At 50.3% G+C, this 22,876-nt stretch overlaps 1 protein-coding gene across 8 annotated transcripts in view; it reads left to right on the top strand.

Moving 5' to 3' along the window:
- The window catches only part of NELL2 (neural EGFL like 2), a 398,722-nt gene that overhangs the window by 299,465 nt on the left and 76,381 nt on the right, over positions 1–22,876 (top strand). For all 8 annotated transcript variants that reach the window (XM_070049719.1, XM_070049717.1, XM_070049716.1 and 5 more), the window contains 2 exons: positions 12,976–13,098; positions 15,540–15,635. In XM_070049719.1, coding sequence (XP_069905820.1) covers positions 12,976–13,098; positions 15,540–15,635 — 219 coding nt within the window. The remainder of the gene's footprint in view (positions 1–12,975; positions 13,099–15,539; positions 15,636–22,876) is intronic.

Here is a 22,876-nt window from a genome sequence, read left to right as displayed (position 1 = left end):
GTGTCTAACCTGTACTCGACATAGTGGCAGATATTAACAGGTGTGTAAACTATTCCCAACATAATGTGGGTATATAGTGGGTTTCTAAGCTATTCCCAGAGTAGTGGCAGGTATACAGCAGATGTCTAAGCTGAACTAGCATAGTGCGAGTATATAGCAGGTGTTTAACCTGTGCCTAGCATGGTGACAGGTATATAGCAGGTATCTAACTAGTACTAGTATAGTGCAGATATATGGCAGGTGTCTAACCTTTACATAGCTTGATGGCGAGTTTCTAGCAGGTGTCTAACCTGTACGTAGCATTGTGCAGATAGACAGCATGTGTCTAACCTGTACTCAGCGTAGTGGTAGATACGTACAGGTGTCAACAACAGTTGTATAAATAGATGAGTCGTGAGTGGCAGGCAGTGTCAGTATTTCTCCCACATAAGGCTGGTGCCTTCCCTCAGTTCACAGCTGTGCAGTTTGCTGCGTCTTCGGGAGGGAGCTCTGCATGCCGTGTGGCGGAAGCAGGAGCTGGATCAGTGTCAGTTGTGTATCAGAAGCGTGGTCGGTGAAGAGTTCAAACCCGGCTCTTCATCTGGAAACCTTTACTACGTCTGACTACGTTCTCCCTTAGGATAAACTCTTTTCAGGATGTTTATGAGTGTAGAAAGAGGGCATGTTCCCCTCACAGTAGCAGCACTTTGAACCAACCACAACTTAACCAGCCCAACAGATAAAAACTGCAACAAGCTGCAAACCTTTGGACAAAGTCACAGAAACCTGTTCTTCGTTCCGCGTGCTCGCAGCTCCTCACTCGCCGTGCAGTCAGGACTTCATTTCCCGCGGGATGCACGGCAGGCGTGGCTCACCGTGCAGCCTCTGACTTGAAAGCTGCAGGCTCGGGCCTCCACTAGTGATGAGGAGCAGCGTCTGCGAGAGGCGTGCGAGTTCCGTTTAGGACTTCTCTTCCTGTCGTGGGACTCAGAATCAGCGGACGGAGAGTGTCTGTGGGTTTGCTGGCAGGGATTCGTGGGAGCTTGGTCGTGTGGCCCTGCTCCCCCAGCACCTTCCTCCCCATGCAGTCGCCTCTGGTTGCTGGCATCTTGCTCTGCTCTTCTGAATTCACTCCGTGGACGTCGCCAGTGCCCCCTTCGTGCTCACTCCGCCTTGCTTGTTCCCATCTGGGCTGCATGCACAGAGGCCCTGATTTCTGAACCAAGCCTGTCTCTGTTAACCTGGCGTGTCTGCCTCCCCTTGTTTCCCTGCGAGCTGTGCAGGTGTGCACGCTCTGACCTCTTCAGAGGCCCCCTTTTCTCCTTATTTCCTTTTCCTGTTTCCTGTGCTTCCTGTTTGGGTTCCGCCCTATGTGGGTCTCACTTACCCTCTCTCCACTAGTGTGGTGTAAGGATGTTCCAGCTGCCTGTGGCCTCATGCCACATTCTCTGTAGAACGAAACCTGTAGGGACAGTTGGTTATAGTTAGCACAAAGTGAAATACGGGAGGATTCTAAGGAGACCGGGGTGCTGGTGCATGTGGCTGGTAAGGAGGAGGAGCATCCTGAACTTGGCTTTCTTCCTCCCGCTGTTGCCGGGCTCGCAGGGTCCATCTCTTCCTGTCCCCTGGAAAGTCTTCATGCCATGCGTGATGTCCTGGGTGGTGTTTCCTCACTGCTTTGTGCTGTTGGCTTCTGAAAAGGAGGAAGTGGTGACAGTGTTACAAGTGAGTGCCCATGTGTGTCAGGTGTGGTCCTAGGTGCCTGGCTGTGTGACAAGGTTGGTGGTGTCCCCCTGGGTTGGGTCAGCATTGCCCCAGAGGATCTTGTTCTTGGTGTGCTCCCAGCTCCCCCGCGGTCACTGCTGTTGTGTCTCTGTGGTGCCTGTCCTGTGGCTCTCCCAGAGGGTCCCTAGACTGTATATCCCAGGACTCTCAGGAGGATGCCCAGGTGGAACCTGAGGAAGGCCCCAGCCGGGAGGTCTTGAATGCAGCCCCAGTGCCTGTGGCAGAGTCCACCCTGTGGCCAGCACTCACCTGCAGCACGACCCAGGGGTGCATACCTTCTCCTGGGTCAAAGGTCGCAAATGAAGATGAGCTGGTGTCTTTCCATCTTCTCATGGTGCCGTTTCAGAGTTGAGACTTCTGGATTCAGCAGATCTGCCTTTGACTCCCAGCGCCTCCACTTAATATTGTAGGTGAGGGTTTATTTAGCTTCCTGCTTCCTCATGAGTCTCATCTGTGAAATGGGGCAACAATGCCTATTTCATAAGGCTGTTGTGAAAATTAGATTGAAGAACAGTGTCCATCACATGTCACAGTCTGTGGCACACAACAGTGTTCAGCAGATGGTAGCTCATGGCATTTGCCTAGGAATGCCCGTTAAATAATGAGGTATTTTTCTGTTCATGTTTACTACCCACTTGATGATACAAAAAATGCATCCAAAGGGACTGTTAGTAACATAGACACAGTGATGGCGCTTCACTCTCTGCAATCTGAAACATCCCGAGTAGGATCTGTTCCCTCAAGAGCTGCTCTCTCATAGCAGGCTTGGTGTTCTTTGTGGGAATCGCTTTAGGAGAATGGCTAATTGGAAAAGAAATTTCTAGAGTGAAGTGGTATTCCAGAACCTTTGTTGCACATATCGTTGTAGGTCAGGAAATAACTGTTGCAGCTGGACAGTTGGCAAGTGTATTTGACAAGTCAGGTGTGCTCTCGTGGTTGGCGGTGCTGTCTGGGGAAGTGATTTGCTAATAAATATTTCTGTTCTGCATTTTGACTCCGCTGCCTTGGTCTTCGTGAGGGTGAATGAGAGTGGTCTTTAACCCACACGTAGCAGAGAAGTTTATCCATGCACTGCCCGAGTGCAGTGTCTCATCCACGAGTGTGGAGTGCAGCCCGTCATGCCGCTTGGTGTTGGTTCACAGACAGGACTGGGAAGGCTACTCCTGGCATCTCTGAGGCACTCTTTGGCCTGTTCCCACTAAAGGCTTTGAATTCTCTTCCTAACACTGTGCTTCCTTAACTGGGTCTTTGTATTTTTAATTCTGTAAGTCAGTGTGCCCCAGATAATCCCATCGGGGAGATAATCCTGTCACTTGGTAATGCTCTTAATGAGATTAAATTTTAAAAAACTCTGAAGTATTCCCAAAGGTTTTTTTGAAAGTAACAGTAAACTTGGCTAACCTGATATTTTGCCTTCGTAGTGGACTCTGTTAAAATGATGGAGCTAAAATTACACCCTTTCATTTTTCAGCTTGAAAGTGACTATTTAGGCCATTTGTATTGAAATCGTTCTTACTGGAGGTTAAAATTAATACAGTAGAATAAAATTATATCATTGGACTCGAATATACATGCACTCTGTGTAATGTCATGTCTCTTGAAATGTAATTGCTTTCAAATTAAGCCTGATGTTATCCACGTAGTCTGCACTGAACAGAGAAGCCGTTAGAGCTGTCCCTCAACTGCATGTTCACTGCCGCCTGCCTGGAGAATTTCAGTTACCGGCGTGTGGACTGCTGCTGGGCACAGCACACGCACTTGACTTTAGCAAAGAAGCAAGTGATAATGTTGCTGTGGGCTGTTGTGGAGCCTGTCTTGTGACTACACAGGCTTTCCAAGAGCCCTGAGGGATGAAGCACTGGGGATAGCAGTGCAGGCAGAAAAGAGCAAATCTAAAGACCCAACCCAGTGCAGGCCACTCATTCCCAGGCACAGCCTGTGTGGGGATTGCCTGGGAGATGCAGTATAATGCAGACCTTGCTTGCCTGAGACAACGTTTGCGGCAGAGGCCACCCTCCTGTGGGGCACTGACACAGGGCCCCCCTCCCTCTCCTGTGGGGCACTGACACAGGGACCCACCTCTCCTGTGGGGCACTGACACAGGGACCCACCTCTCCTGTGGGGCACTGACACAGGGACCCACCCTCTCCTGTGGGGCACTGACACAGGGACCCACCTCTCCTGTGGGGGCACTGACACAGGGACCCACCTCTCCTGTGGGGGCACTGACACAGGGACCCCACCCTCTCCTGTGGGGGCACTGACACAGGGACCCACCTCTCCTGTGGGGACACTGACACAGGGACCCACCCTCTGCTGTGGGGCACTGACACAGGGACCCACCCTCGCCTGTGGGGGCACTCCTGTGTGGGCACTGACACAGGGCCCCCCTCCCTCTCCTGTGGGGCACTGACACAGGGACCCACCCTCTCCTGTGGGGCACTGACACAGGGACCCACCTCTCCTGTGGGGACACTGACACAGGGACCCACCTCTCCTGTGGGGCACTGACACAGGGACCCACCTCTCCTGTGGGGACACTGACACAGGGACCCACCTCTCCTGTGGGGGCACTGACACAGGCCCCCCCCCTCCTGTGGGGACACTGACACAGGGACCCACCTCTCCTGTGGGGACACTGACACAGGGACCCACCTCTCCTGTGGGGACACTGACACAGGGACCCCTCCCTCTCCTGTGGGGACACTGACACAGGGACCCACCTCTCCTGTGGGGACACTGACACAGGGACCCCTCCCTCTCCTGTGGGGACACTGACACAGGGACCCACCTCTCCTGTGGGGACACTGACACAGGGACCCACCTCTCCTGTGGGGACACTGACACAGGGACCCCTCCCTCTCCTGTGGGGACACTGACACAGGGACCCACCCTCTGCTGTGGGGCACTGACACAGGGACCCACCCTCGCCTGTGGGGGCACTCCTGTGTGGGCACTGACACAGGGACCCCTCCCTCTCCTGTGGGGACACTGACACAGGTCCCCTCTCCCGCCGTGTGTGGTCCGTGTGTGCTGCCGTTCCTGTTAGAGCTGGGGAACCACAGGCTGTGAGATGCAGAGACTTCCTGAGGAACCATCTCTGTCACTCCCTAACAGGACACTGCAGTTCCTTGTGGCGTCTTTCAGATGTGCAAATGTCCCCTTCAAACATAAAGCTGTAAGGTGTCTATCTTTTCTCTCCTTGATATCCATCTCACACTTTCATGTTGTTATTTGGATGATACTCATTTGCTCTCACTTAGAATGGTAAACCAGAAAGTTAAGGCAGGTTCACTTACGCATCACTGTGGGGTGACACTGAGTGACGTCACAGTGTACCTGTGCAGGAATCGGCCCTCGCTTCTCGCCTCTGTGTTACCAGCACTGACCCCGAAGCCCCTGCCCCTTCCTTTTGAACTCTCCCACCCACTGACTCTCTGATGTTTTCTGATGTTGCCAGACCTGCTGGAAGAAAGAATCCTGTAAGGGCATGGGCAGCACCATCCACCCTACTGCCCTTGTCCTGGGAGGATCGCGTCCTGTGGTGGGCGTTGCACTTGGGGGGTGCTCCTCAGATGGCTGGCAGAGGAGCTAGTGTGGCAGCCCCAGGAGCACGTTGCTTTTCCACGCTGTGTTCAGATCGTGTAATCTGCAGCTCCCGGTTTGAGGATGGGAGTGTTGTAATCTACTTTGCTTTCTTACAGAAAGGGAAACAGGTTCCTTCAGCAGGCCAGAGTGCCTGTGTGCATTTTGGTTTTGTTCTGACAGCCCGCTGCGAGTTGGGAAGGATGTGGCAGGCAGCTGCCTCCTCCGTTGCTTGTGTTGGCCATACCCCCCGGTGTCTGGGTGGTTGAAATGAAGCCGTTCACAGTCTGATGTACAGCAGACCCCTCTAGCTCAGAGATGCTGACTGATGCTGTGTTTATTCAATTCTCCTGGGGCGTTTTGGGATTTTTTGTTTGTTTTTGTTTTGTTGTTGTTGTTGTTTTCTTTATTTGTTTCATGAATCTGTTCTTCCTGTGGCATATTCTGTGTGTCTTCATATCTGGTGAGCATAGAATCTTGGTTTAAAGCAAAACTTTGTTAGAAAGATTTCCATTTCAGTGCAGAAATTAAATTAAGGCAGAGTGCATACATACTACTCGAATTATACTAGTAAGTGTCCACTTAGATGTTAACATTTACTTAGCAAAATGCTGCCTTACTTAGGTAGAGATTTGGAGTGGGTAGACAAGACAGGCAGTTCTGCACCTCACTGAGTGTTCACCAGGGGCCCAGTCTTGTTGGCAGCAGTAATGCCAGCAGGTAATTGTGTCATTTACCTGTCAGAGCCACTGAAGGTGCCCGCCCAGGATACAGGAGCTGCCACACCCTGTGAGCTGCTTCATCCCGGGGCTTGCCACGTGCATGTCCACGAGGGCGCGCTGCTGGTGCATGGAAGGAGAACAGACATAAGCCAAGATTAGAAACTGTCGCAGGCTCTGGAGTGGCTTTTCCAAAGGAGAAAGGTGTGATTGTGTGTGCGGTTGACGTGCCTGTGGGTGTTGCTTGCTTCACTTGTGTTTGTTTGCCGCCAAAGGCTGAAAGGGCCTTAAACAGAGGGAGCAAGGTCCAAGCCTGGCCCCTCACTCACCTCTGTCCACGGGTGAGCTGGTTTCTGCGGGTGGTCAGTGGGGTCCTTGGAGAAGGAGGAGGCTCGAGGCGTCCGTTTCTCCTAAGGGTCCTCTGTTTCTGCTGTGAACAGGTCGCTCGCCCTGGGGCTGCATCCCTGTGCACAAGTGAGCCTGCCTGCCCATGCAACTTTGACTCTCATGAGGAAGTCAGACCACAGATGTCAGACAAATACTTTGGTAACCTTGGATGGGAGCAAGTGCTGAGAAGGGAGAAGTCCGGAGAAAGCAGGCCTGGGAGACAGAGCCCTCTGAGGAGGCTCTTGTGGGCTTCCTCAAATCTGTGGACGAGTTGTGTTTTCAGGAGTGGGGCACGCAGAATGCTGTTTGAGGCACAAGGAGGGGTGCTGGGGCACCCTGGGGTCAGAACAGAGACTTTGAAGCTGAGAGCAGAGTCTGTGCCCTGTGCAGAAATGGACTTTGTGCACAGCTGGGGGTGTTTGCGTGCTCCCAGGATGTGTCCCCAAATACTGCTGACTTAAGGTCACTTTACAGAAAATGGGGAAAGTGTTGTGCAGGTGGTGGAGAGGCCTGGTTATTGCAGTTGCATGTCTTGGGATACATCTGACATTTTTGTTCCATTGCTGTTGGTCATCATAGAAATGTCGGGAAGTAAATGCTCACTGGCAAGTTTGTGCATTGCAGCTCCACCCTGGAGAGCTGCTGGCATGAGATAATGTATTGTGAGGATTGTGGCTGTTTCCAGATTTTCTCCCTCTGGAGTTGCTGAATGGAGACAGGGACAGGAGAGCCCAGGAGGGCACCTCCAGTGAGACCGAGGGAAACCTGCTGTGGCTGAGCGTGTTCAGCACCCGGGCAGGGCTCCTCCAGTGTCCAGACGGCCATCTCCCTGCCACTGGTGTCCACGCCCAGCTGGTGCCTCCCTTCCATGCGGGAAACATTCCAGAGGAAGAGGGTACACACAGAGCAAGGCGGGAAGGCCAAGCCAAAGATGTGCATTTCCCAAAAACGTTTGTATCCTCTTCCTTAAAGAGGCATTCTGACCAAATGGCTGCCTCTCCTCCCTCGGGGGAAGACCTGTGGAGCTTGCTGAATGAACGCTGAGATGGGAGCTTCTGAGTGCACCTACTTCCAGTGGTGCCAGACCTGGGGCCCCACGGGGCCATGGGGACAGGGGTGCTGGGTGCAGGCAGAGGGTGAGTGAGAGTGGTAAGGACAGAGTGGGTGCTTTCCCCAGAGCTGCATGTTGCTGAGTGTAACTGAGACAGGCAGAGGATTACATGTTGCAGGTTTTTTTTTAAGATTTATTTATTTATTTGAAAGGCAAAGTTACACAGAAAGAGGTAGGGGTCGGGGTCGGGGTCAGGGTGTCTTTCATCTAATGGTTCACTCCCCAAATGGCCGCAACGGCTGGAGCTGGGCCGATCTGAAGCCAGGAGCCAGGAGCTTCTTCAGGTCTCCCACACGGGTACAGAGGCCCAGGGACTTGGGCCATCTTCTACTGCTTTCCCAGACCATAGCAGAGAGCTGGACTGGAAGAGCAGCAGCCGGCTCTCAAACCGGCACTCATATGGGATGCCGGCGTTTCAGGCCAGGGTGTTTACCCGCTGTGTCACAGCGCCTGCCCCATGTTGCAATTTTTTAAAGTTTTTAATTGATACTGTGAAGGAATAAAATACGCACATGAGTACATTAGAAATAAGGGAGTGAAGCTTGTAACTGACATCTTCATCTGAGCATATGCAGTTTTCAGTTCCTAGATGCCTGGTTTCCAGCACCGTATTTTGCGCTTTGGGGTGAAGTCAAGGTTTTCTGCCCATGGCTGGTGCTTGGTGGCTGATGTGTGCAGTGTCATCTGCACATGGGAGGAGCTGTCACTCCTAGGAAATTGTGGCAGTCCTGAGAAATTCTAGAGAAGTGTTCATTTTCTCTGAGCCTTTGGATACTTCTGCTGTTTGAGCTCAAGTAATGGTTTGCACCAGGTTTGATGTTAGTCCTTGTTACTGATTCCATCCTGCAGTGCTCTGTAAGCTAGAGTTGGTTCAGGAAGAACCAGAGAAGTCCTCCCTGCAGTTGTCTTCCTGGGCCTTGGCGCACTCAGCTGCCTGTCCTGTGTCCAGCAGTGCCACAATGCGAGATCACACCCATTGCACGCTGAGGCCAGTGCAGCCTGGGGTCAACTCAGAGCTCACCTTGCCATGGTGTCTGCCGTTGGGGTGGAGTCATTGCCCACTGCCACCCTACCGGCCACTGGTGATGCTGGCTGTGGGTAAGTCTGCTCATCTGGAGTGCTGCTCGGCACTGGAGCCAGCTCATGGCAGCGTCTTTAGGCCCATCCTGGGGACAAGAGGCCATTGGGATCTGCTCAGTGCTGGGTTTTGGCATCCTGGTGCTGAATCTCAGATCAGACCCTCAGTGCAACGTTAACCTCTCTTTGCTCGTGGGCCCCTCTGTTTAATACCCAAGTAATCTCTATTTTCTGTAAATCAGAAGGTGAGCGATCAGAATTCAACATCTGATCAAGTGTGGAGATCTACGATCTGAACATGCATGGGAAAGAGCTGGTCTACAGAAATGAGAGGAGATGAGCAGCCCTGTCCTACAGTCAGCTGTCTTGCTGCATGCGAGTCCGACGCTGTCATTTAAGATCCTCAAGAATGGTTTACAGCTCTCCTGTGGGCTTCCTTGCTCCAAGACCCAGCCAGTCTTAACACTGTTCTCAGGCTTCTAGGAATAGAATATTAGTTAAGCTACGAGGTCTGGTCACTGTGTTTAAGTCCTATCCAGCCACAATCGAAGAGGGGATTTAGTCACATGAAATTTGTTCCCAGGTGCTCATTCACGATCAGAGCACGTGAAGCGGCTTTCTTTGTGAAACTAACCCTGGTGTACCCCTACCTGCTGTTCCCCCATGTGCCCTTATCTGGACAGGAGGGTGGAAGACACACGCGGGCACTGCCGTCCTGTGCCTGGGGAGGTCGTTCTGTTTGCAGAAGCAGAGACCAGCACTGAAGCTGTAGCCCTGGACTGGGGATATCACTCTGGGGTGAGAAACAGAACCACCCAGGAGCAGAGGTCATGGCTGTGGCTCCCATCACCTTGTGGGAAACCTGGGTGAGTCCCTGGTTCCTGGCTTGAGCCCCATCTTAGGCCTGGCTATTACGCACATTCAGGGGAGTGAACCAGCAGATGGAAGCTCTGTATTGTAGTCTTAAAACATACATAAATATAATATTTTTAAAAACTTGGGACACGTGTGCTGGCTCTCTGTAATGGGGGCTGGGGGAGTGATGCGGAGCAAGGCGTCGATGGCACCTGAGACACGTGTGCTGGCACTCTCCATGTGTGCCGCCTCTCTCCATGTGTGCCGGCTCTCTCTCTGCTGCGCAGGACATACTGTGATGGTCGTCACCTGGGGTTACGTGTTCTTAGTGCTGCCGAGCGAGGGATTTCCCCCCAGTGTTTACTTCATTTTCCCTTTCATTTATTTTAAATTCAGATTCATAATACAAAGAACAATTGAATTGTGACTAAAATACCCATGTGCTGACGTGTAATGAGGAAGAGTTAGAGCAGCATTTGGTTCCATGTCAGCCAGGACTTGCATTGCCTCATCACGCAGACGACACAGTCCTGAGGATGTGAAAGCAGGATTGCGACCTCGGAACTGAAGATCTGCGTGTCCGTCCTTCAGTCTTCCACCCACTCATCCCCACAGTCTGACATGCTGGTCTCCAACCCCGAAACGTAATACAGGTTTAAATTTTATCTCAGCCCCCTTGTTGAATATAACCTATTACATCTGGTAATGTTGCAGGGACACTAAAAATAGAGAGGCCCTGGGGGATGAGGCAGAAGGAGAGAGTTTCGGGACGGATCCCCCGGGTACAGAGCAGTCCTGGTTCTTTACTGAGGCAGTATTGCAGACGGCATGATTTTTGCTGCTTTTGTGTTTTTTCCTGTGAAGGACCCTCACAGAAAAGTTAATTCTTCAGTGAGATTATGGCTTTTCTAAATTTAGGCTTCTCCCAGGGTCCTGGTTTACTTCAGTCAGTAATTATGGGGGTAGCCATGACCTACAGTCTTTGAAGTAGTATGGAAAAATTTGAAGTGACAGTATAAAGGAACTGCTATTTTCTGTTTTGAAAATATGACTGTGTGACTTAATTAATGCTTTGAATATCCACATTCAAACAGAACACACCCCACTGAAATCACTGTAAAATAGCTCAGTTTCAGTTAGCTGCTTGTTCACTTCTGTTCTACATTTTAACAAATTGGGATTGGCTGGAATGATGGCAGACGTAGTTCCTACCTTGCTAGGCTTATTCATTTAATCATTTATTCAAGGAGCAGTCCTTGGATGTTGAAATTAAATACAAAGAAAAATGCAGAGTTCTTGACTGAAAGCGACACAATCCCAGAGTGGAGGATGGAGAACCAAGGAGTAGGCAGTGCACTGTGGTTCTTGGGAGCAGAGGGAGACGTGAGACATGGAATCTCTGTGTGGTCTTGATGGTGGTAAGGGTTTTCCAGGGTGTTCGTGGGCACACAGCAGGAAGGCAGGCCCAAGGGCACGTGATGACTTGAGCTTCATGGAATGGCATCAACTGGGTGCCAAATGAATCGTGTTAGGCCCTTGCTCCGCCCAGTCTAAGAGGAAGAGAGAACCGAGTGAAAACAGCACCCGATTGGCAGCTGTCTGTGAAGGGCCCCCAGCTGTCCATGTAGATGCACAGATTCACTTCGGCAGTTGGAGTTGCCTGGGAGGGAACTGGACACAGGTGCGCACTGTGCAGTGTGGAGTGATTTTGCTGCAGGCTGCAGAGTCCAGAGGTAGGCCACCCATGCTGGTCCTCGTGAGCTGCTCTGATGAACTGAGCATAGCGCCAGCCAGGAGGCCTTGTGCGACCCGGAGGTTTTTCTCAGCCACCAGTAAACATGAACTTGTAAGAAGCAGGAAGTGTTCTGATTCTGGATAGAAAGGGTGGAGTTTTGTATAATTGTGGGTGATTCAGCTGGAAATTATTATATCCCTTCCTGCATTTCTAAAATCATAGTGATTGAAATCTCATTCTTGTATGGGGGACTACTGGGAATAATCTCTAGGGATTTTATTACAAGCTGTGGTTAAAACTGTCATAACTGTGCTTATGTAGCCCAAGACATATAATAGTAAATCTTTATTTTTCAAAAATAAAGCACAGGGAATTCTGTTTTACTAGTTGAGGCAAGTGACTTTGGTCTAATTTCAGCTGTTATATGCCAAAGGCAATATGATTGAAAATTACAGCTACGTTACATTTTAATGTTTGGAATCTAAGGAGTTCTGAAGTGAGAAGCAAGCATTCCTTTTCTCTGTGATGGTTCCTGTCTTATGGAGTTAATGCTTGACCACTGCGTGTTTAACTTTAGGCATAAGTCACATTTACGTAAGAAGCCAAGTGATGGATAGTGCACTCGAGGGAGGGAGACGCCGAGTGGGTCTGTGTGCACTCCTCACACAGCTCAGCCAGACTTGCTGTAGATGTGCTTACATTCCCATGCACAGTTAATTGAGCACCGAGCCAGCAGTCTGGTGTCACTGTGTCCCTGTGAGTGTGGACAGTCTCCCTAGCGCTCTGTCCCACCATCGACTGACCTTCACCATAAGGACGCTTGCGTTGCCTGTCCACAGGAGTGCTGGGTGGACCAGATGGTTTCACTGTCTTCAGAAGTAGAAGTTGCAGGCAGTGAAAGGAGGTATCGTGTGTTGGCTGTATACTTTAAGGTATACAGGTACATTAGGTATAATATGAAAGCAATTTTGCCTTGTTTAATAGACACGATACTTTGTTTGCAGAGAGAGGGAGTTTATAAGAGGTCACCTGTGCCCCCGGTTGTTTGTGTCAGTGCCTTGTGCCTGCAAGGATGGGCACAGGTGTCACCTGCAGAGTACAGACTCCCCGACCTCAGCTCCAGTATCGTGCAGGCCATGACTCGGGGGGCAGCGCGTTTCACATCCTCGTCGGTTGCCTTTCACATGCCACAGGGAAATGAGGTGGCAGACTGGTTTCATGGAAATGACCCCAGGTGAGCCGTCAGCTGTGTCGGGCTGACTCTGGCCTCTCCTCGTGAGAGCTCAAGCCCATGCATGCTTCCGCTGCCCTTCTACTCTGTCCTGCCGTGAGGCCTCTGATCCACACCCTCCCCCTCCACGCGTGTGGATCTGTGAACTGTATCCAGGGAAGAATGTAGGGCTTCAAAACTGGAGGTTGTCCTCAGCCTCAGTGTGTGTGTGGCGGAGGTTGTCCTCAGCCTCAGTGTGTGTGGCTGGAGGAGGTTGTCCTCAGCCTCAGTGTGTGTGTGGTGGAGGTTGTCCCCAGCCTCAGTGTGTGTGTGGTGGAGGTTGTCCTCAGCCTCAGTGTGTGTGTGGCTAGAGGAGGTTGTCCTCAGCCTCAGTGTGTGTGTGGCTAGAGGAGGTTGTCCTCAGCCTCAGTGTGTGTGTGTGGCTAGAGGAGGTTGTCCTCAGCCTCAGTGTGTGTGGCTGGAGGAGCTGCTGCCATAGCTCTGCCTAACAGCGCTGCGTTCCTTGTTTCAGAGCACGACGAGTGCGCCACAGGTCAGCACGACTGTGATGACAACGCCTTGTGCTTCAACACCGTGGGAGGACACAACTGTGTCTGCAAGCCTGGCTACGTGGGCAATGGAACCACGTGCAAAGGTAAAAGCTGGAATGCCAGCAGCTCTGCCCACGGGGAGCGGGCCTGCCACTCATGATCTCGCGCACGCCTGGCTCTCCCCAGTGCCGAAGCAGCCAGCGGTGCAGCTCCTCTGCCTCGCGCCCCTTAGCTCCGCCGCAGTGGCGTCTGGCAGACTACACCTGTGGCACACCCTGCGCCTGCCCGGGTAGACTGCTCCTTGAAGAGCTTCACCTTGAGTGTTTGATGGCCCGACACCAAGCGCACTCACACTGTTCCCGCTATGACTTTGGATATTCCGTTTCTTCGAAACTCTCTCTGTATCCTGTTTTCCAGTCTCCCAGCTCCTGATGTGTCTTTTTTGAGCCCAGACGTTTATGCATCATGACAACTGTTTTTTGGGGCAGCGCCATCAGTCCAATCCACTATGAAATACTCCACTTTAATTAGTCTGAACGCTTGCTCTTCTGCTCTCTCGAGAGCTGCGGTGAATGACCGGGTCTCTGCGCGCGGCTTCCTGCTTTACCTGGTTACCAGTCCCCACTGACCACTCTTGCCGCTGCCCATTGCCTTCAGGCTTTCATATCCTTGGGTGGCAACCCCGGCTGCAGGCCACCACCATCTGACAGCCCACGTTTCGACCGTCGCGGTCTTCCCTTCAGCACATCCAGGAAATAGGTGACTCCCGTCGGGGAGAATTCACATTCCCTGTTACTTCATTTGGAGTTGAGTGAGTGAGTGCATTGTGGTGCTGTGCCTTCCAGAGGCGGTTGTCAGTGGGTGCCTCATGAGCGCGCATCTCAGGCCTGGTCTGTGACAAATGGTTGGCATCGGAGACGGGCAGGCTGGCAGAGTCCGTGGTTCTCCAAATGGTAGAAACCCTCAGTGCATGCTGTAAAGAGGGACTCACTCGTTATGGGGTCCAAATCCCCAAGATTGGCTTAGAAGAGCCGTACAGGTTCTGAGAAAAGACAAAGGTTTGTAGTCTGCAGTGTCATGCAACGAAACCCTCAGCACTCTGCAAAGCACCTGGTGTCCTGTGTGTCCAGCTTAGTGTTTTATCTCGAGGCCTACAGCATCCCTCTCTTCTCCATGATTCCTGTGTGGTGTGAAGAATGAGGTTTGCAGCATGAGGACCTGAGATCACAGCCCTGTGCACACGTGGTCCTCGGAGGGAAGGGAGCCTTCAGGTGTCTGTGACTCCCTCGGAAGGCGGGACTGCAGGTCGCCTGGATGGAGTCTCCCAGGTCCGTGTGTGTCTCAGTGGGAATGGATGGAAGCTGCAGGCTGTCCCTCACTGAGGTCAGTGCTGATGGGCAGTCTGCGACCTTGCCCATGGCCTGAAGCCATGCACACAGCCAGGCGCTGCTCCCTTTCTTGGTGTGAGGTCCAAATGCTGCGTGTCTGCAAATCTTTGCTGGTTGCATGTTTTTTTTTGTTTTGTTTTGTTTTTTTTGTTTTGTGTGTGTGTGTGTGTGTGTGTGTTTTGTTTTTTGTTTTGTTTTGTTTTGTTTTGTTTTGCCTAGGGTGAAAGCATACTTGGGACCTGGGACCAATAAAGCCGAATGGCCTATTCAGTCCTGTTCCTTTAGCTGAGCATATTTCATATCTCTACATCTTGGCGCCTGGAGAAAGTGTGTCCTGGCTGCCTACAGGAAGCACAGGCAGGAGGCTAGCACGGAATTTCTGGCTGTGACTGAACAGGCTGGCCAGGCTCATTCCCCACAGACTCTGCAGGCTGCAGGAGGGCCTCAGAACCTCACAAGCTGAAGGCAGCTGCAGGAAAAGCAGGATTGTACCTCGCCCTTCGAGTTTCCTCTCCTTCTCTCTGGTCTTCTTTGAAGGCAGCCCAGTCCCCAAATCACCCCTGCTCCCGTCCCTTCACTCCCAGACTCTGTCCAGTACCACCGGCTCTGCCGTGACTTTCCTTGACCCTCGCCCTGACCCATCCTGGCAGAGCAGCTCAAGGCACCATGGAGACCACTCAGCAAATGCCCCTGCTAGGGGATGCAGCACCAGGACTGCCATATTTTGACCCTTGGGCCAGAGTGTTGAGCATCAGAGCCTCCCAGGATTCAATCATTTCCTCCCCAGGTCTCTCCTCCACGGGGGGCTTTATGCCATCCAGGGTGACTGCCGTCTGTCAGGTTTCCCTTCCACTGAGATTGCTCCAGTGAGGTGCAGGCTCAACATCCGTGTGATTCCCGTTGTGTAAGGAAGCACACAGTGTTCACAGAAACTTCACTGGTGTAACTGGTGAAGTTAAGTCTTTGACATTGGAAAGAGTACTGTTTTACAGATTGCGTAGATGTTTCTTCCATATATGGAAATATATGAATATGAAATTCTAATACCTTTTATAGTTTCATGTCCACATAGCCAACGACATACAGAAAAACTGGGTTTGGAGTTTATTGAACGACTGACTCCTAAGCACTCAAGTCGGGTGTCTGAATTGTTTCAGCATTTTGCAAAGACGGCTGTCGAAACGGAGGAGCCTGCATCGCAGCTAACGTGTGTGCCTGCCCCCAGGGCTTCACCGGACCCCGCTGTGAAACAGGTAAGAGTCCCCTCTGTGTCCTAGAGAGCAGATGTGTGCGGCATATATGCAGGAATCCGTGATGGAGTCATGTTCCAGGGCTCAGCAGTGGAGGCTGATAACGAGGATGTAGAGTAGGCCAGCAGGCAGATCCCCTGGGCAGCTCCCCATGGTCGCTCTAAGGAGACTATGCGTATTACAGCCAGAGGCAGCTGGAACTTTCCAGAAGGTTGTGGTATTGCCCAGGGTTTGATGGCTTCCTAAGTCAGCCCATTTCTGCTGGAATCAATGGCTGTATTAAAGCAGAGTTCAAGTTCATGGCCAACTCGAGTCCCAGGACACCTGCCTCCTGCCTCTGCATTTGCCATTCAGGAGTCTCCAGTCCTTGGCACAGAAAGTATGCAGAGTTTCCTAGTCCTGATGACACCTCCCGTGCGCCCGTTCTTCCTGCTGTATAGAAACCTGAAAGACATTGAAAACAATATACGATATGCATATAGTTACAGACACCAAAATTAGTACTTTGTTAAATGAAAAGTATACCTTGGGAATAAAAAATAAAGTGGTCTGAGCATTAAATCCTAATTAACATTGTTTGGGTGCTAGCTCTTTCACTGTTATGTAAGTGGGTCCAGTAGCTGCCCACCCGTGAGTCTGGCTGTCTTCGTTTAGAGGAAGGCCGCTGCCCTGAGGGCTGGTGGTCCTGCCACGTGTCGTAAACGGTGATACACACCTGTACGTGCGGGCGCGTAGCCTCCACTCCTCCTTCAGAGCCACCTGCTTCACACAGACACGGCTGGGTCAGGACATCAGGCAGCACATGTTCCGCTCCATGAGGGAAGTGGGCTTCCGCTGAATCGACGCCTCCTGGTGCACAGGGAGGGATGCTCAGAGGACACTTGTGTCACTCACGCATCCCTTTCTCAGGGCGTCTGAGTGATCTCAACGGTCCCTGAGAGGAAATGTGGGGTCAGTTCTTAACTTTGCAGTTCCCCAAGCACACTGTGCATGGGAGTCATCTTTAGAGCTTGCTAACTTGTTAGAAATTCAGATTTTTGGTAATTAACTGTCATGACCATAAGATACACTGGACCAAAGTCAGGACATCTAATCCAGTGGCCCTCTAGTATCTCTTTTTTATCTGAAAGTCATAAACCATCTCCACCCTCTGCTTCGCTCTCCAAACGCCTGCAATGGTCTGGCTGGGCCAAGCTGGAGCCAGTAGCCAAGAACTTCTGGATCTCCCAGGTGAATGCAGGGGTTCAAGTATAATATTCCCAGGCATATTAGCAGGGAGCTAGATTAGAAGTGGAGCAGCTGGAACTTCAGCCAGAATGCTTATGGGATGCTGTCATCACAGGCACCAGTTTAACCTGCTGTGTCACAACACTGGTCCCAAAGGGCATGTTTTAAAACACGGTAATAAGGCCTTTAGAGAGGTGGCCCCAGCTCACTCACGCAGCTTCTCCCTACCCTGTTCCCCACCCCCCCCCAGACGCTGATCGCACAAGGGCACAGGTCTGATTGCTCACCTGGGTGTCCTGAAGCCTGCACCTTGTTGGGTGTTGCACAGGTGTTTGGTGAATGAAAGGACACCAGCATGAGCAGTTCACTGATGTGGACAGCAGTGGAGTGCCCGTACCCGTGTTTGCTGCAATCTTTGAGTGTTTCTTTAAGGAGGCCTTCTACGAACACTGATCCTGTTCCCTCAGGTGGCAGGGGAGGTACATAAGGCCCAGGGAGGGGAAGAGATGTACAGTTTCACCTGCCAGATGATCCTGGTGTCTTCCTGGTGGAGGCTGGTGAAGGCTTAGGGGAGCGTGAGGATTGGGAGGATTTCCAAGTGTAGGAATGGCCTGGGCCCACCCTGGGGCAGTTGGCTGCTCTCTGATAATGTAGAGGAGGCTGACGCGTGGCCCTCACGGCCATGATCCAGGTCTCAGAATGGGGCCCCTGAGCATGAAGCCGTGGGACTGACTTGGGTTTCAGGAGACTCCCGTAACATGTGTGGCATTGCCAGGTCTTGCTGCCAAGGGGCAGCACGTTCTCCCCTGAACCCCTTCTGTCAGTTTCTTAGTGGGGATGGCAGAATCCATTGGCCATCTGCACAGAAGGACTGCGTGTGCTTTTTACTGAGCGAAGCTAATTTTCCATGGACTTATTTCTTAGCCGCTGTTTAAAATCACCCACACGTATAGTATAATTTCATTTTTAATTAAACATCCTAGTATTCCAACAGGTGTTTAATGGGGGTTGATCAGGATGGTATTTCTTGGATGACTCAATGAAATGTTTTAGAAATCTGTGTGCTGAGGTTCAGCAGCTCTGTCCCTGCCACATTGTATTTACTGCAGAACGGTTAAACCTCAGCACACATGTGTCTGATGATCTAATTAATATGCAAAGCTAGCTCATTATACTAAAAGCACATCTCTTAGTAATGATTTAAAACAATTCTAAAATATGGGACAGTCTCCTGTAAGCAACTGCTGACTTAAATTAAAATGTCTGTAATTGGTGAAAAGTTGGTATCAAGTGGTAAAGTTGAAAGAAATATGCTACAGTATCAAAAAGGAAATCAGACATTTTGGTGATAAATGGTGTTTTTTTTCCCCTTGTGTATAAAATAATGGGTTTCTTAGCCTCAGATCAAAATATAAGATGAGAATTTAATTACCAGTAGTGAATAGTTAAATGACTAAATTTCAGTTGCATTCCTAAGTGTTTTTGCAGATTTTTAGTATTTGTAGCCTCAGAAAGGCAAAGTCAAGCATAAAGCACATGAGTGGTGTTTTACTGCAAAACTGATTTCAAATGGATTGAAGGTGGTTGGTTAAAAACATTTATTTTATGTATTGATATATATATATGTATATGAATATTAGTTATTATATGTAGTAAATCCTTTTAACACAAGGTTATTTTGCTAGCAATACGTGGAGTTAGCTTTTATTGTTAATATCAGATCTGCCGAGTTCCGTGGCATGGCTGGATTAGCATGTTTCTCAGCATGGAAGCTGTATATTGATTTAATTTCATGACCACTTAGCTTTCTTTAAGGCATGGCTTTCAAAAGCTTTCACAAATTTAATCATTTTATATAGGAAGATGGAAAATACTTAGAAGCAAGAGAAAATATTGAAAACATGTATAACATTGCATACCTTTTCTTACCAAAATGATGCACTGTGAAATTTTGTGACCAAAACGCGTGTCTTTTTGTGTGAGAAGAGAATTTGAGTAGAAACTTAGAGATAACTTGATAAATGCAGTGAAAAGAATAAATTTACAACCTTGGTTTTTCCCAGCGAGATGATCCTTTTTTCGTTATCATCTTGAATGCATTCTTCTGGGTCTCTCACGTGGGTGGAGGGGCCCAAGGACCTGGGCTGTCTTCTGCTGCTTTCCTGGGCGCATTAGCAGGGAGCTGGATCGGAGGTGGAGCAGCCGAAACCGGAACCGGTGCCCGTATGGGATGCAGGCGCTGCAGGCGACTTTACCTGATACGGCACAGCATCGGCCTCTCAGGATTTCTTGACTCACTCATAAACCAGATTTAACTATGAATTTACTACAGTTCAGTGGTTTGAAAAGTTTAATTTATAATTTGCTATTATGTTTACTTATCAGTTGAGTATTTTAGTTCTAATGCATATCTTTAACAATGTGCTGTGAAAATCTGTCTTTATACATTCAAAAAGTAGAATTTCTCAGTGTTCACTCTTCCTGGTCTCTTGGGGTAATTGGAGAACCTCTCATTTGTGTGTCATAGGCCACCTGATTAACAGTAGGAATGAGGGCTTATCAGGGACTTCCGAGGGGCAGGGGAGCTTGAGCTACTGAAGAGAAGGTGAAAAAGAGGAAAACCCAGGTAGAATTATTAGGGAATTTGGATAAGATGTTCCTTGTTGCTTTAACTATCGATACATTTTTTTCAGTGGGTCACTCTGGTATTATAACCTGTACTGTGCCTTAGATTTCTAGAATCTGTATTCCTCCTTACTTGTTTTTATTTGAAACAAGCCAGATGAAGTCACTTTCTACCACTTGGTGAATACCCCATGAGTATTGCGAACAAGCGGTGTGTGTGTGCGTAGAGCGTGTCGTGGAAAGCAGAGCTCCGTCGTCTCTTCTGAGCTGCTGGGTTTTCTCTGTCCCTCGTTTGTAGCGGAGGTCGGTGCCCGTGTCCTCCTTGTACAGTGCTTCCTCCAGGACGGCCTGCTTCTCCTCAGTAACGGGCTTGCTCGTGGAGGTCTGTGGTTGTCGGAGTCCACATCTTCCAGACGAAATCTCGCTTCCTTTGGGGAACCCCGTACGTTACCTGGGGATGTTCTGTAATTTTCTCACTCGTGAACTCTAAGTATGTTCCGTATGTTCATCAGCTGCCATCAGAGGGAGGGTGGAGTGGGTCCAGGCCCTGTGCTAGGGAGGCATCAGCAAGGTGGAGAGGTGAGCAGCTCTCTGGGTCATCTCCGCTGTTGCCAGGTGCACACAGAATGCAGCGTCTCCTTTACACCCGCCTTGTCTTGCTGCTTGCAGTCCGCACCTCCTCTGCCTCCATTATTTCTCAGGGACCTCCTCTGCCTCCGGTGCTCTCTGCCAGTGCAAGCTCTCGGCCACGGTCAGAGGAGGGCTGGAGGACGTTCCCACACTGAGGCCAGTTCTTTGTCAGCCACCGGAACAATTTCCATTACATTCTGGGCCTCCCAGTTTGACTTGTGAGCCATTGAAAACACAGGATTTTTTCACTTACTGCTTTTAGAATCCCCTGGTCTCCAAACGCGTGGTCTCAGAGTGGGTCTGGGTTTGGACGTGCTTGCGTTTGTCTTGCGTGGGACTCATGTCTCTGCCTGGTCTAGGAAGACACCCAGGTACTGTCTGCTTGAACACTGCATCTTTCCCACCGTCTCGTTCTTTCCTTCTGGACTTTGTCCTGGGATACTCGCATGTTGGCCTTGACTCTTGTGTTTCTTCACTTGCCGTGTTTTCCATCTCTTGTTCTCTCAGTGCCATGCCTGAACTGATGTCTTCATATTGACCCTGTCTTTGATCTAGCATTTTGATTAGGTTCATCAGTGAATTTCCTTTTACTCTGAATAGTGTGTTTTTCATTTCTGGATGCTTCTGTACCAAGAATTTTGTTTTCCTTAGTTCTTACTCTTTCCTTGTGGTTTTGATCTGTTCTTTTATGTCTACCAGTTCTATATATCTTTGCATCACACCATGAATGTTATCGTGTTGCCGCACTACCTGAAGTTTGACGGGCCCTCAGTCTGCCTTCCTTAAACGTGGTGTCACGGCCTGTATGTGTTTGGTCCTTTTGTGTCTGACACATTCTTCTTTAAGGCTTTTCCTGGGAAGCTTCTGCAGGTGTAACGGAGAATCGTAATCCGTGATTTGTGTAAATTCATTTGCTAAATGGCTTATTTCACCACTCTGTGAAGGCAAACATGATTTTCGTCTCATTCAACCACAGGCAAAAGTGATGTCTCCTTCCAGTCACCAGTGCCAGTGGACATTTTATCTCTGCGTGTGTGTCTGTGTTTCTGCATTTACACAGAGGTCAGCCCTGTAAGGATCCTATTCATGCTGAGGTCCTGGACCCCCAGGAAGACCGGGGGTCTGCGCTGCCCACCGCTGTCAGTGTCGTCTTACGCCACATAGGAAATTGCATATTTTAGTGAATTCATTTGCTACGTTAATGCTGTATTTCCCAGCTGTATGCATAGAAAGAATTTTAGGTTAAGCGCTTCTCAGCTTTCCTGGATTTGGAGAGATTAATCAGCTGCTCTAGTATCAGTCTGATTTTCCTGATGCTTAGTGACTCCTGAGAGCGGTGAGTCTGCAGACTGGGAGGAGACACTCTAGGAGGGAGACTGAGAATAGGTGGATGCAGGAGGAGGCGATGGTGGTGGAGCAGGGGGCCAGTGTGTGCACTGGAGTGCACTCAGCATCCCCACTGAGGGAGGGCGCGCTCCAGCAGGGCCCTGGGCCATGGTAACGCGTGATGCTTCTGCAAGAAGCCACTAAGACTTCCAGCCGAAACCCCGTATCAGCCCATTTCATGCCGGGATAAATGAGTCTCCATCAAACTCCCACTGAGATTTGAGAGAATGAAGGAGATTCTAGGGAAACATTTTAAGATTTAAACCAAAATGTGGTATACAAGAATCTAGTCAAATTGCAAAAATTAATAAATAAAAAAGGAGGGACAGGGAAATTAAGGGGGGGGGGAGTATGGCTATCTTCCTAGACCCGTACCTATGAAATGCATGCAGTCTGTTCTCTTTGTATCAATAAAAATTTTATAAAGTAGGCCGGCGCCGCGGCTCACTAGGCTAATCCTCCACCTAGTGGCGCCGGCACACCGGGTTCTAGTCCCTGTCGGGGCGCCGGATTCTGTCCCGGTTGCCCCTCTTCCAGGCCAGCCCTCTGCTGTGGCCAGGGAGTGCAGTGGAGGATGGCCCAGGTGCTTGGGCCTTGCACCCCATGGGAGACCAGGAAAAGCACCTGGCTCCTGGCTCCTGCCATCGGATCAGCGCGGTGCGCCGGCCGCAGCGTGCCGGCCGTGGTGGCCATTGGAGGGTGAACCAACGGCAAAGGAAGACCTTTCTCTCTGTCTCTCTCTCTCTCTGTCCACTCTGCCTGTAAAAAAAAAAAAAAAAAAAAAAAAAATTTATAAAGTAACAAACAAAGAAAATTGCCCATGTGAGGGTTGAGTCATCATGACCAAGTTCGTAGATGGAGTATAGCCAATATGACAAAAGGCAGTGAGGATTCAGTTATTGCTGCAGGTGCCTCCTACCATTGAGCTTGTGCCGCTTCTGTCCATGTCTTACTTTCACATCCTCAGTTCTGCTCTCTTCCATCATTGACACACTTACTGTGGCCTTTCCTCTTGCCTTTTAGCTTTCGTATTTTCCTTTTTTAAATTAATAAATTAGTTTGTTTGAGAGGTGGAGACACAGAGACAGAATGAGCTCCCATCCGCTGGTTCACTCCGCCAGTGCCCACAGTAGCCAGGGTTCTGTCAAGGCTGAAATGGGAAGCCGAGAACTCAGTGCAGGTCTCCAACATGGTGCATCGCAGCCGTTTCTCAGAGTGGGTGTTAGCAGGAAGCTGGATTCGGGCGGAGCCGGGGCTGGAGTCCAGGCACTCCGACGTGGGATGCCAAGTGTCTTTAAGTGGCCTCTTGAGGCCCAGGCCAAATGCTTGCCCCTCTTTTTTGTCCTTTCCTCCTTCACCCCGTTCCTTCCCGGTGG

This window comes from Oryctolagus cuniculus, chromosome 9 (genome assembly GCF_964237555.1).
Source record: "Oryctolagus cuniculus chromosome 9, mOryCun1.1, whole genome shotgun sequence".
Lineage (NCBI taxonomy): Eukaryota > Metazoa > Chordata > Mammalia > Lagomorpha > Leporidae > Oryctolagus > Oryctolagus cuniculus.
This window is presented reverse-complemented; position numbering and strand designations above follow the sequence as displayed.